Source organism: Podarcis pityusensis (assembly GCF_964106645.2).
Source record: "Podarcis pityusensis genome assembly, chromosome: 11".
Classification (NCBI taxonomy): Eukaryota; Metazoa; Chordata; class Lepidosauria; order Squamata; family Lacertidae; genus Podarcis; species Podarcis pityusensis.
The window spans coordinates 62555384-62568225 of NC_138036.1; the positions used below are offsets into that span (position 1 = coordinate 62555384).

Genomic DNA, 12842 nt, shown 5'->3' on the forward strand with positions numbered 1-12842 from the left:
ATGCACCAGGCGACAATGACAATCAGGTACAACTCGTCGCAGAGTGCTGTGGACATGAACATGGGCTGCTCCAGCATCCTCTTGCGCCACCACCTCGAGCTCACCTTCCACGCGCCCCACTTCTACCTGCACTGCCTGGGCAAGAACGGTGTCTTCGTCAACGGCGCCTTCCAGAGGAGGGGTGGCCCAGCCCTGCAGCTGGCCCCCCCCAGCAGTGAGTTTGGAGTCGTGGGGACGGGCGACACATGGGCAGGCTGCGCCATGAGGATCGGGGGGTAGGGAGACGCGCAGGCAAGTTGGGTCATGAGGATGGGGCTTAAGGAGACACGAGTGCGGGCTGGGTCGTGGGGATCTGGATTAGGGAAGCACATGCATAGGCTGGGTCGTGGGGAAGGGGGTTAGGGAAACGTGTATAGGCTGGGTTGTGGGGATGGGGGCATGGAAGGCCTGCATGTAGACTGGGCCATGGGGGTGAGGGAGATCCATGTGTAGGCTGGGTTGTAGGAATGCGCATTAGCAATATTGACCATCTCATTAGGCAAAAGCAGACCCATACTTCTCACTGAAATGCTTATAAGTTTATGCTGATTAAAATCATTCTTTATTTTAAATATTGTATTGGTTTTCCTGTTTTTTGTGCACAACAAATAAAATATGTGCAGTGTGCATAGGAATTTGTTCATATTTTTTTCAAATTATAGTCTGGCCCCAACAGTGTCTGTTTAAAAAGTTTGGGGACCCCTGTCTTAGAGTCAATTAAAATATCCAGGAAGGACATATGATATTGACATTCATGGGCCTCTAAACTCAGAATACATTCTAGGCTAGTTCCTCCCTACTATGTTGCCTTTCCCAGAGCAGAGTACCTTTCCCACAAAGATCTTTCAAACAAGTGACCCACCAAATACATTCTAAGATGGTATAGGCCTATAAGGATAGCCCTGCATATTCTTCCTGGCTCTGAACTACCTTTCCTTAAAAATGTGAGCGTATTTGTATTATGTTCTAAACTATGGCATGTAGTCGGCTTAATTGTTGTTCCTATTTAGTTACACTATTGCTAGAATCGTCTCTAGGCTTAACTGCAGTCTTTTGGGATAGCTCACTGAAAATCAGGAGAAACCTTTCGTCTCAATATCAACCATCAGCTCCCTATGTGCTGTATGCTGCACACAAAATTAGTAAGCAATTTTATATTCATTCTCCAGGGTGCTGCAGTACATAAAAATCACCAGAGTATATCAAAGCTTTAGAAAAGAAAGGTATCTTAACACACACACAAAATATGGAAGTCAAATTGAGAAAAGAGCCCAATGCATTTTCTACAAAAGTCTGCCCTCTATTTTTCATCCAACATATTAAACAGTCTTTAAGCTGTTACCACACTTTAAACATATTACCATAAGAATACCATTCTATAAGATTGCAAAGAGTTATCCTCACCTTGTCTGCTCGTCCTATGAAGGAAGGTTTTCCAGCCAATCCCAGGCATAAGGCACATACGATACTTGATTTACCTGTTCCATTAGCTCCAACTATCATGTTTAGATGGGGTCCTGGAAGCACCACACAGGAATCGTAAGTACTGAAAGGCAATGCCATTATAATTTAATGTTTAGAAAGCGGGAAATCAAGGAATCTGAATAATCAAATGCAGATTATTATAACACCAGTTCATTATATTTAGTTTGCCAATGTTTTTCAAAACTATCACAGTCCTTCGTGTTTTACCACCCCCCCCATGAATATATTAGGAGTAAATATCTGCAGACCCCATATTCTATACACTGATGAATTTTGAAATCAAAACTAATGTAAGAACTCTGGGTTGACAGAGATTGGAATGTGGCATTAATTCAACATAGCCTGTGACTAGACAACAGAATTACAAAATGTAATTTTGCCAGATAACCAGGGTCTTTCAGAAAACAGCAGCATCGGACATGGAAGGCAAAAAGATATTCACAGAAGTGGAGTTCTAGGAGGGACCAGAAACCTTGCTAATATTGAGCCTCTGTATATTCCCTTTCCCTCGATGGACCTTTAGACCTTTCCCAGTCCGCTGTGCCACCGGGTTGCCTGCGCCTCCCCGGAGCCCATGGAGGGTCTCCTCGCGAGCCGGAGGGGCAGCGGGCCTTTGCTGAGGCTGGTCAGCCCCCCCCCCCGGGGCCCAGCAGGGAGGTCCCGAGCGCCGCTCCGCTGAGTTCCGGGGGGGGGCGCTGCGGGTTTCTTCTAAGTCTCCACGTGCGAAGTTGTGCTGTTGGGCCTCGAGTCGAAGATCCACGAACCAAGTAGCGCGGAAAGAGACTTCCCCGCCCGCTCGGGGCTCCCGCCCTCCCTGCAGCCGAGACGGGAGAGGGGGGGGGTCCCGGAGGGCCATTTGGGAGGCAGGCGCTGGAGGCCCCCGCGTCTCCCGCTGCCGCCTGGTCAGGACGGGGGTCCTCCGGGGGGGGGCTGCCCCCTCGCGGCGCCCACGAGCCCCGCCCCTCGCGGGGAAGCCCCGCCCACGAGGCCCCGATCCTCCCGCCCCGCGCGCGCCGCGCTCACAGGAAGTTCTCCATGTAGATCTTGAGGATGGAGCCCTCCACGAAGGGCGGCTCGGCCTCCGGCGGGGCCAGCGCGGCCAGCGGGGCCGTTCTTCGCCTCCAGCGGCGCAGGCGGCCGCTGCCCGGGCTCCCGCCTTCCGATTCCTCCTCAGGGCTCTTCGCTCGGCGCTTCGCGGGCGTCGCCATTTTGCCGCCGCTCCCGGCGCTCGGGCGCTGCGAAGATTTAGCCAGCCGGCGGCGCGCGCCCGCTTCCCATTGGTCGCCGCGGCTCTACGTCGGCTTGGGAACGCGCGTCATTGGCGGGGACGACATTCTGCCTCGGGAGCATTTCCGTTGGCTGAGAAAGAGCGGCCATGCGCACGGGGGGGGCAGTCAATGGGGTCAATTCCACGGGGCGGGCCGGCGGAAGCGGACGTTTTCATTGGGTGGGGAGCGACGGGGCGGGGCATGATATGTAAAGAGCCTCTCTGCGCGACGTCACAGAGGGCCAATAGTAGGCGGCCGGGTGCGGGCTCGGGCTGCGCGTGACTCGGCGGGAAGCGGTCGCGCCCGTCGTGTGACGTGTGCAGAAGGAGGGGCGCCTTTGGCGCGGCGCCAAGACGAGGCCCCGTCCCGGGAGGGCTCTCGGGCTCCGGCTTCCTCCGGGCTCGGCGGAGGGGCTCCCCGCGGGGCCCCAGGAAGCCCTGCTTCTCCCTTCGGCGCCTGAAGGGCTCCTTCTGAGAGGGCCATGACCTCTCTGTCTCTCTTGACAAGGTGAATCCTTGCTTGGATCCAGGAACTAGCTTCCCCTTCAGATAATTTTTAATTGAATAATTTTCTAATGTCTGAAGTAATTGAAGTTTGAAGTCTTGTTTATTCTGTTAAATTCTACTCCAAGAAGACCCATTTATTCTAAGTAGAACTCAACAATGCAGACATGTATGTACGAAGTATTTTTTTCTAATTGTGATCTCATTGACACCTCTAGATCAGGCACCTCTTAGAAATAATTAAATAATATTTTTGGGAAATGTTAATATTATTTATACTTCTAAATAAAATTACATTTTAGAATTTAACTTTGAAATTAAAGCAGGTCCATCATATGACATATTTTAAGCCCATGAAAAATACAATGAGATTGGTATTTTTAGTTTTGAAGGCCAAAACTGTCAATTTTTTTGAAATTTCAAACCCTCATAACTAAAAAAATGAGATTTTAAAAATTAACATTTTAGATTTTAACTTAGTTTTGAGCATTCAAAAAGTATACAAAATATTAAGAAAATTGAATGACACAAGATATATCTGACCATATCAGATCACTTGGTATGGAATGACCCATTAAATCATTTTAAGGCAGCAGTCACTTGAAACAAAGGGGAAAAGAAATGCAAATGCCACACACACAAAAACAAACTTTGGGACTAGAATAGAGAGTCCTAGATTAGTAGGGAATGTGGCTTACATTTTTGCTGGAATAAAACATGCTTTGTCTGTATTTGAATCTGCCTATTTCTGCCCCCCGGTTCTTTGTCCTCAAAGTGGATGTCTTTGAAAGTTGGTAGTCATACTTTGGATCCCGAATGCCCTGGAACTTGGGAAGTTTTGGCTCCCAAATGCTGCAAACCTGGAAGTGATCCAGAACAGATTCCATTCAACTTCCAAGTTACGACTGTATTGCAGTGTAACACCTTTATGAAAGGATTTTTTAAATGGTACAGTGGTACCCCGCAAGACGAACGCCTCGCGAGACGAAAAACTCGCAAAACGAAAGGTTTTGGAGTTGCCTCGCAAGACGAATTTCCCTATGGGCTTGCTTCGCAAAACGAAGCTTGCCCCGGGGACAGCGGGTCTTCTCTTTTGAAGCAAGGGGCGGCGGGGAGAAGCGATCTCCCCGCAGCCCCAGGTCCGGGGACAGCGGGAAGCGCTTCCCGCTGCCCCCGGACCTCTTTTGAAGCAAGGGGCTGCGGGGAGATCGCTTCTCCCCACCGCCCCTTGCTTCAAAAGAGGTCCGGGGACAGCGATCTCCCCGCAGCCCCTTGCTTCAAAAGAGGTCCGGGGGCAGCGGGAAGCGCTTCGCGCTGTCCCCGGACCTCTTTTGAAGCAAGGGTTTGCGGGGAGAAGCGATCTCCCCGCAGCCCCTTGCTTCAAAAGAGGTCCGGGGGCAGCGGGAAGCGCAGCACTTCTTCCCCGCTGCCCCCGGACCTCTTCTGAAGCAAGGGGCTGCGGGGAGATCGCTTCTCCCGGTGCTCCGAAGCGGGGCGGGGGGGTGGGAACACCTGCCCCAGCCGCCCCACTTCGGAACGCTGTTCCGAAGCGGGGCGGGGGGCGGGAACACCTGCCCCAGCCGCCCCACTTCGGAACGCTGTTCCGAAGCGGGGCGGGGGGCGGGGGAACACCTGCCCCAGCCGCCCCACTTCGGAACGCTGTTCCGAAGCGGGGCGGGGGGCGGGGGAACACCTGCCCCAGCCGCCCCACTTCGGAACGCTGTTCCGAAGCGGGGCGGGAACACCTGCCCCAGCCGCCCCACTTCGGAACGCTGTTCCGAAGCGGGGCGGGGGGGCGGGAACACCTGCCCCAGCCGCCCCACTTCGGAACGCTGTTCCGAAGCGGGGCGGGGGGGCCGGGAACACCTGCCCCAGCCGCCCCACTTCGGAACGCTGTTCCGAAGCGGGGCGGGGGGGCGGGAACACCTGCCCCAGCCGCCCCACTTCGGAACGCTGTTCCGAAGCGGGGCGGGGGGCGGGAACACCCTCTGAAGGTGGGCGGGGGGCGAAAGTCTTTGTCCCCCCTGCCCGCCTTCCCAGGCGCTTTTAAATCGCCCCGGACAGCGGAGAAGTCCTCCGCTGTCCCGGGGCGATTTTAAAATGCCGCCCGCCAGCATTTTAAGATCGCCCGGACAGCGGAGAAGTCCTCCGCTGTCCCGGGGTTTTTTAAAATGCTGGGGGTGGGAAGAAAAGCCCTTGTCCCCCCCCCCCCAGCCTTCAGAAGAGGTCCGGGGACAGACTGTCCCCGGACCTGGTCTGAAGGCGGTTTCCCTAGGAACGCATTAATTGATTTTCAATGCATTCCTATGGGAAACCGTGCATCGTAAGACGAAAAACTCGCAAGACGAAGAGACTTGCGGAACGAATTAATTTCGTCTTGCGAGGCACCACTGTACTAAGATACCTAACCCCTTGATATTAAAGTGTTTCTGTATCACACTATAATGAAATAACAGGGCAGTGTACAATGTTAAAACCCAACATGCTATTTTAGAAATAAAAATAATAGAGTAAAATAATTAACACAACTAGCTAAGCAACAACATAAACCCAGCCCCAAACCACTGTCATGTGACAACAGTGTCAGTTACTCATCACTGACTTTATAGTCTGTCATAGAAAGTTCTTGCAGTTTTCCTCTTTTCTGTGTTTCTCCCTCTCCTTTGTTCTTTTTCTCTTATCCAGTTTTTTATTCTTCTCCAACTGTCACACTCCCAAGTTCTTTTCCCTTGCTGTTTCCTAACTGCCCCCTTTCGACCTTTGATCTGCATTCTATTAACTCCATAGCAGCAGACATTCCTATAATCTTGTGAATTCTAGATATTCTTGAAGTCTCCACCAGAGGTCAGCATAATATTCATTACAGGAAAGAGAATTTTACAAGTCTATTGATGAGACATTTATGACTTAATTTTAAATACCATTTTGTTCAGAGGGGAAAAAAGATACTGGAATATTTTATCTGTCCACAAAGGCAGACATAGAAATATAAATGCTTTATCCCATGTTGATGGCCTTTCAGCTGATTCCCTGGTGGCCCACTGGAATGTAGAGTTCACCAGGGCTATTGACTGTTTGGCTCCAAAGCGCCCTCTCCAATTGCATGGAGCCTAGACAACCCTGTGGTTTTCCACGGATCTGAGGGCAATGAAACAATCGCTGAGACGGCTAGAGCGCCAGTGGCGGATAACTCATTCTGAAGCTGACCAGACACAGGGTAGAGCTCAGTGTCGAGCCTACCAAGTGGCAGTAGCGACAGCAAAGCAGACTTTCTTCACCGCCTCTATTGCATCTGCAGAAAACAGCAACAAGAGACTCTTTCAGGTGGTTCGCAATTTAGTGGAACCACCTGCTACATTGGGGCCCAGTACGGGCCACATGATCTCCTGCAATGATTTTGCAAAGTTTTTTGCAGATAAAGTCGCTCAGATTTGGGATGAGGTAGACTCCACCGTGGGAGCAGGGCCGGGGCAGGAGAGTGCTAGAGGATGTGGACAGGCTGCTTGGACAAGTGAAACCAACTACCTGTCTCCTTGATCCTTGCCTTATAAAGCTAGCCGGGAAGGGCTGGGTGATGGGCTTCGCAGGGTAGTGAATGCTTCCTTCTGTGGGGGAGCTTTCCCAGACCCAGTGAAAGGGGTGGTTATCAAACTGCTTCTTAAAAAACCATCCTTAGATGCGGCCAATATGGCCAACTATCACCCAGTCCCAAATCTTCCATTCTTGGGCAAGGTGATTGAGTGAGTGGTTGCTGAACAACTCCAGGCACACATGGAAGAAGCGGGCCATTTGGATCCCTTCCAGTTTCAGGCCTCATCATGGCACTGAAACTGTCTTGGTCGCGCTGGACGATGGTCTCTGGCAGGCTAGGGAAAAAGGTGAGAGCTGTTTCCTAGTTCTGCTGGATCTCTCAGCAGTTTTTGAAACTATCGACCATAACATCCTTCTGGACTGTCTAGGGCTGGGGGCACTGTTATACATTGGTAAAAAGGTAAAGGGACCCCTGACCATTAGCTCCAGTCGTGACTGACTCTCGGGTTGCGGCGCTGATCTCACTTGTATTGGCCAAGAGAGCCGGCGTACAGCTTCCGGGTTATGTGGCCAGCATGACTAAGCCGCTTCTGGCGAACCAGAGCAATGCATGGAAATGCCGTTTACCTTCCCGCCGGAGCGGTACCTATTTATCTACTTGCACTTTGACATGCTTTCGAACTGCTAGGTTGGCAGGAGCAGGGACCAAACAACGGGAGCTCACCCTGTCGCAAGGATTCGAACCACCGACCTTCTGATCTGATCAGCAAATCCTAGGCTCTGTGGTTTAACCCACAGCGCCACCCACGTCCCTTACAGTGGTTCCGCTCCTTCCTCCTGGGCCGTGTTCAGAAAGTGTTAGTGTTCAGACTCCTGGGCTCTCACTTGTGGGGTGCCTCAGGGTTCTGTCCTCTCCCCCATGCTTTTCAATATCTACATGCAGCCGCTGGGAAACATCATCAGGGGGTTTGGGCTGGGTGTTCATCAGTATGCGGATGATACCCAGCTCTACCTCTCTTTCAAATCAAAACCAGTGAACACGGTGAAGGTCTTGTGTGAGTGTCTGGAGGCGGTTGGCGGATGAATGGCGACTAACTGAGGTTGAATCCTGACAAGACAGAAGTACTGTTTTGGGGGGACAGGAGGCGGGCAGGTGTGGAGGACTCCCTGGTCCTGAATGGGGTAACTGCCCCTGAAGGACCAGGTGCGGAAAAAAGCTACTGTTAGCGCCTCCAGCAATGGCGGAATTCCTCTGATCGGGAGGAATCCGCTCCGTGGAAATTAGGGTCTGGCCGCTTGTGGACGTGGGATTCGGCTGGCACCTTTTGCGCCTCCCCTACTCTCAGGGAAACCCGGTTTCGGGGATCCGGAGCGACGTGGGGTGAGTGGCGCAGTGCTTCGAATCGACTGCTTCTTTCACGGATTGAAGCCGCATTGCTGTTGCCGGAGAGCGCTGACTTTTTCCTGTGGACAATTTGATCTTAAAACAACTACCCGTGAGTAGAACGGAAAATTGGACTCTTAAATGTCTTAATTTGGCACTGAAACGGGGAGGTTTCAAACAGGAAGTCCGCCTCCCCCTTTTGTAAATAGATTGAAGCAAAGAGGCTGCAAGCTAAAGCCTTGGAAAGCCTTTCATAAAGGATTAAACTTCCATTGGTTAAATCATCAAACCCCCCTTGGAAGCAGGAGAAGAGGGGGGAATTTTAAGATCGCGTAAGCCTGCAGGAGAGAGTGAAGAAAGTCAAATTACCACCGCTCTGAACCTGGAAACGGGCTGCTAGTAAGGTTGAAGTTTTGGATATGCTCATTGACTGTGAATAGATCGTCTGCTGACAGTAGGTTAAAGAAGAGAAATACATTGTTTCCATTGTCTCCTTCTGCATTTAAAAAGGAGTAAAAGTAACTGGAAATTGAAACCCACTTTATTGTTTGAACTGTGCTTAAAAGGATTGATACAAATAGAAATTGTTTCCCCCTAGAGGAAGCCTTTGAAATTGTTACAAGAGCTGAGCTGGGGGAATTTCCACCTGCAAGATAAAACTGTGAGAATCTGGGATTGACCTTGGACCGTTAAGAATGTTGACAGAAGAAGCCTTAGTGGTTGCATTTTGTAAGATTAATGATTCACTGGAACAGCTTCATAAGAAGACGGATGTGAGGACTATAAAAATTGATAACTTGGAACAAAAAGTGACTAATTTGGCACAAAAAGTCAATATTAATACAGAAATTATTCAGGAATCGATACAGGGATCTATTTTGACATGGCAAATTGAGGGGAAGGCGGGGGAGAAAGTTTTTGCTGTGGAACCTAAAGTGGCACAAGTGGAGAGGGAGAGAGCCCCAGCCTTACAGTTGCAATTTGATGATTATAAGTTGATGCCTTCCAAGACTGAATTTAGAGAAAGTCAGACTTTTAGGATTGGAGCCCCGCTTGGACTGGAGAAAGAAAGTTGGATAGATCCCCTCATGCAGGGGTTTATTGACCTTTGGGACCTGGACTTGGGTCAGGAGGAGACTGGAGTTGTGGGGACTGCCAGACTTGGAGGAACTTTGAAACATGCCTGGAAATATCTTTTGAATTTCAGTTCTAACTATGGAGATTTGGCCGACTTGTCGAGAAGGAATAAAAACATTGCTAGATGGGAATTCCCCGGAGACCTACTTTTCAGCATCAAAGGAAGGAAAATAAGAACAAGATCAGGAGAAGACAAAGTAAAGTGCATGTATAAATATGAAGAAGACTTGCAGAAGGGACCTGGAAAAGAGTTAAGAGCCTCGGACAGAAGATCACCAGGTTGATGGGCTATATGGAATTGACGGAAATGACTGGCAGAACCCGAGACCAGGGAGAAGAGACGGTGGAAGAATATTGGAAAAACATTAAAATCTATATATGGAAATAATGTAAAATTAATCAGTGTTAGAAAAATGTTGGAAGGGAATTATACGGCTTTAGAAATGTCTTAAGGAATTAAGCATAAATAAGTATTATAGTATTAATGGAAAATAAGGTTAAAATATGTTAAGATAATTACGTGACAAAATAGAGAAAGATGGAAAGGATTTGCTGAAACAATTAATAGAAATGGAATACAAAAAGGGAGGTGAGAGGAGGTCGATGAAACAAGGGAATGAAAGAGAGGATATTGAGATGGTATGATGTGTGTTTCTTTCTTTAATTTTATTTGCTTTTGTTTAATGTGTTAATGTTAATGTTGTGTTCTGTATTGTTTATATATTGTATTGTATTGTTTTCTCTTTTGTATTTCTTCTTTTCTTTTTTCTTCTTTTCTATATATTTAAAGGACCAGGTGCGCAGCCTGGGAGTCATTCTGGACTCACAGTTGTCCATGGAGGCACAGGTCAATTCTGTGTCCAGGGCAGCTGTCTACCAGCTCCATCTGGTATGCAGGCTGAGACCCTACCTGCCTGCAGACTGTCTCGCCAGAGTGGTGCATGCTCTAGTTATCTCTTGCTTGGACTACTGCAATGCGCTCTATGTGGGACTACCTTTGAAGGTGACCCGGAAACCACAACTAATCCAGAATGCAGCAGCTAGACTGGTGACTGGGAGCGGGCACCAAGACCACATAACACCGGTCTTGAAAGATCTACACTGGCTCCCAGTACATTTCCAAGTACAATTCAAAGTGTTGGTGCTGACCTTTAAAGCCCTAAATGGCCTCGGTCCAGTATACCTGAAGGAGTGTCTCTACCCCCATCATTCTGCCCAGACACTGAGGTCCAGTGCCAAGGGCCTTCTGGCGGTTCCCTTGCTCCAAGAAGCCAAGTTACAGGGAACCAGGCAGAGGGCCTTCTCGGTAGTGGCACCCTCCCTGTGGAACACCCTCCCACCAGATGTCAAAGAGAAAAACAACTACCAGACTTTTAGAAGACATCTGAAGGCAGTCCTGTTTAAGGAAGTTTTTAATGTTTAATAGACTATTGTATTTTAATATTCTGTTGGAAGCCGCCCAGAGTGGCTGGGGAAACCCAGCTAGATGGGCGGGGTATAAATAATAATTTATAATTATTTTTTATTATTATTATAAATGTATTTGAGTTAATTTAGTTAAGAAAAGAAGTCACTAGTGCAGAGAATGGCTGTAGCAAAACCAATAGAAAAATATATCAAGGATCAAAAGGATAGTCATTAGAAATAGTGGATAAATGGATGGATATGTATTGGAAAGGCCCAAATTCACATAAACATTTTCTGTATTTGACCAAGATGCTCACCAAGTTGTGCTGATGAACACATAGTTTAAGAAATTCTCAGTTTTCTTTGTAAGCTTATTGCAGATAACATAGGAATGAAAAAGCACTTAGAAAAGGAAGAAGTTCAGTAGAAATAATTCATTAGACACTTCACCTGGTTTTGAAACAAACTCCATTGTTTCATCTTAATTCAAAATATCATAGCTTACAGCACAATCCTATGTATATCTATCTACTTAAAAGTAAGTCCTGTTGAGTTCAGTAGTACTCCAGATAATGGTGCCTAGAATCATAGAATCATGGAGTTGGAAGAGACCACAAGGGCCATCGAGTCCAACCCCCTGCCAAGCAGGAAACACCATCAGAGCACTCCTGACATATGGTTGTCAAGCCTCTGCTTAAAGACCTCCAAAGAAGGAGACTCCACCACACTCCTTGGCAGCAAATTCCACTGTCGAACAGCTCTTACTGTCAGGAAGTTCTTCCTAATGTTTAGGTGGAATCTTCTTTCTTGTAGTTTGGATCCATTGCTCCGTGTCCGCTTCTCAGGAGCAGCAGAAAACAACCTTTCTCCCTCCTCTATGTGACATCCTTTTATATATTTGAACATGGCTATCATATCATGATAGCCTATGATTGGAGCATCGGCCTTTGAAGTTACGATGGTGACTTGGAAGCCTGACCATTTTACATCTGACCAGGCAAAATCCTCGTTGCAAGATGATATAGACCACCAGCTTACTGAATGATTTACTATATATAAGCTGCAGTAATGGTTCTCTGTATCCTACCAGTCTCCTTTTGTCAAGCAGTACAAGAGATAGGAACTGTTCTCTTGAATAGGTGTTGAGACATGACCAGTGATGCCACCCAGAACCAGCAAATGAGTAAATGACCATTTGAACTAAGAGGAGCCCAGACCTTAAAGTTCTTGCCTTCAGCTCCTGAAAATAAGTAATATTTGCCTGACCAAATACTGCTTTATTGTCGGTTGGTGTGGGAGAGTGTGTATTTTAAAATTTTTAAATTGTAAACAACTTTGAATTCCTTGGCAAAATAGCAGGAAGTACATAAATAAAAAATAAACTATAAAACTCAGCAGTGCAGCAAAACTGTTAGGGGGACTGGATGAGAAAAGATGACACATGCCAGCAGTTATAACATCTCACACTGCAGTCATGCTCCTCCTCCCCATTGTGGCTGACCTTTCCCCACTTGCTGTATATGCTGGGTCCGACTTTAGCTGCAGTAGCACAAACCTAAGCAGGAGGCAAGGGAACTCTCAAAGTCTTGGCCCACTACTGCTTTCAATGTACATTCTAGCCCAGAAACTATTTTCTCAGGAGCATCTTCAATTTAAGATTCTGAGAGGTCTCACCTAAGATCAGAATAATTACTATTATTAAATTTCTATACTGCCCTTCATCTGAGGATCATAGGGCGGATTACAGTATTAAAATACATACCATAGTAACAAACAAAAACAATCCCAACCCTCCAGTTTAAAAGCCCACAGATTGTTTAATTAGGCAAAGGCCTGGAGAAGAGGGATGATTTTGCCTGAGCCTCCCTGGAAAGAGCGTTCCACAAGTGGGGAGCCAGCACAGAAAAGGCCCATTCTCGTGTTGCTAACTCGGACAGCTGCTCCAGATGGATACAATGGTTGATGGTATGAAAAGCTGCTGAGAGGTTGTGAATTTACAAGGACCTATTTACCCTGTCTCTCCTAACAAAGGTCATCATACAAGGTGACCAAAGAAGTTTCTTGTCCAAAACCAGGCCGAACCCAGAC

At 48.1% G+C, this 12842-nt stretch overlaps 1 protein-coding gene across 5 annotated transcripts in view; it reads right to left on the reverse strand.

Moving 5' to 3' along the window:
• The window catches only part of SMC5 (structural maintenance of chromosomes 5), a 73011-nt gene extending 70264 nt beyond the window's left edge, over positions 1 to 2747 (reverse strand). For 3 of the 5 annotated variants that reach the window (XM_080972385.1, XM_080972386.1, XM_080972384.1), the window contains exons 1-2: positions 2548 to 2747; positions 1444 to 1585 (exon numbers count right to left, since the gene is read on the reverse strand). In XM_080972385.1, coding sequence (XP_080828511.1) covers positions 1444 to 1585; positions 2548 to 2732 — 327 coding nt within the window. In that variant the 5' untranslated portion in view covers positions 2733 to 2747. Of the gene's footprint in view, positions 1 to 1443; positions 1586 to 2288; positions 2396 to 2547 lie in introns of those variants that run through there. The other 2 variants (XM_080972387.1, XM_080972388.1) reach the window with 2 other exon arrangements.
• Between the last annotated feature and the right edge of the window lie 10095 nt (positions 2748 to 12842).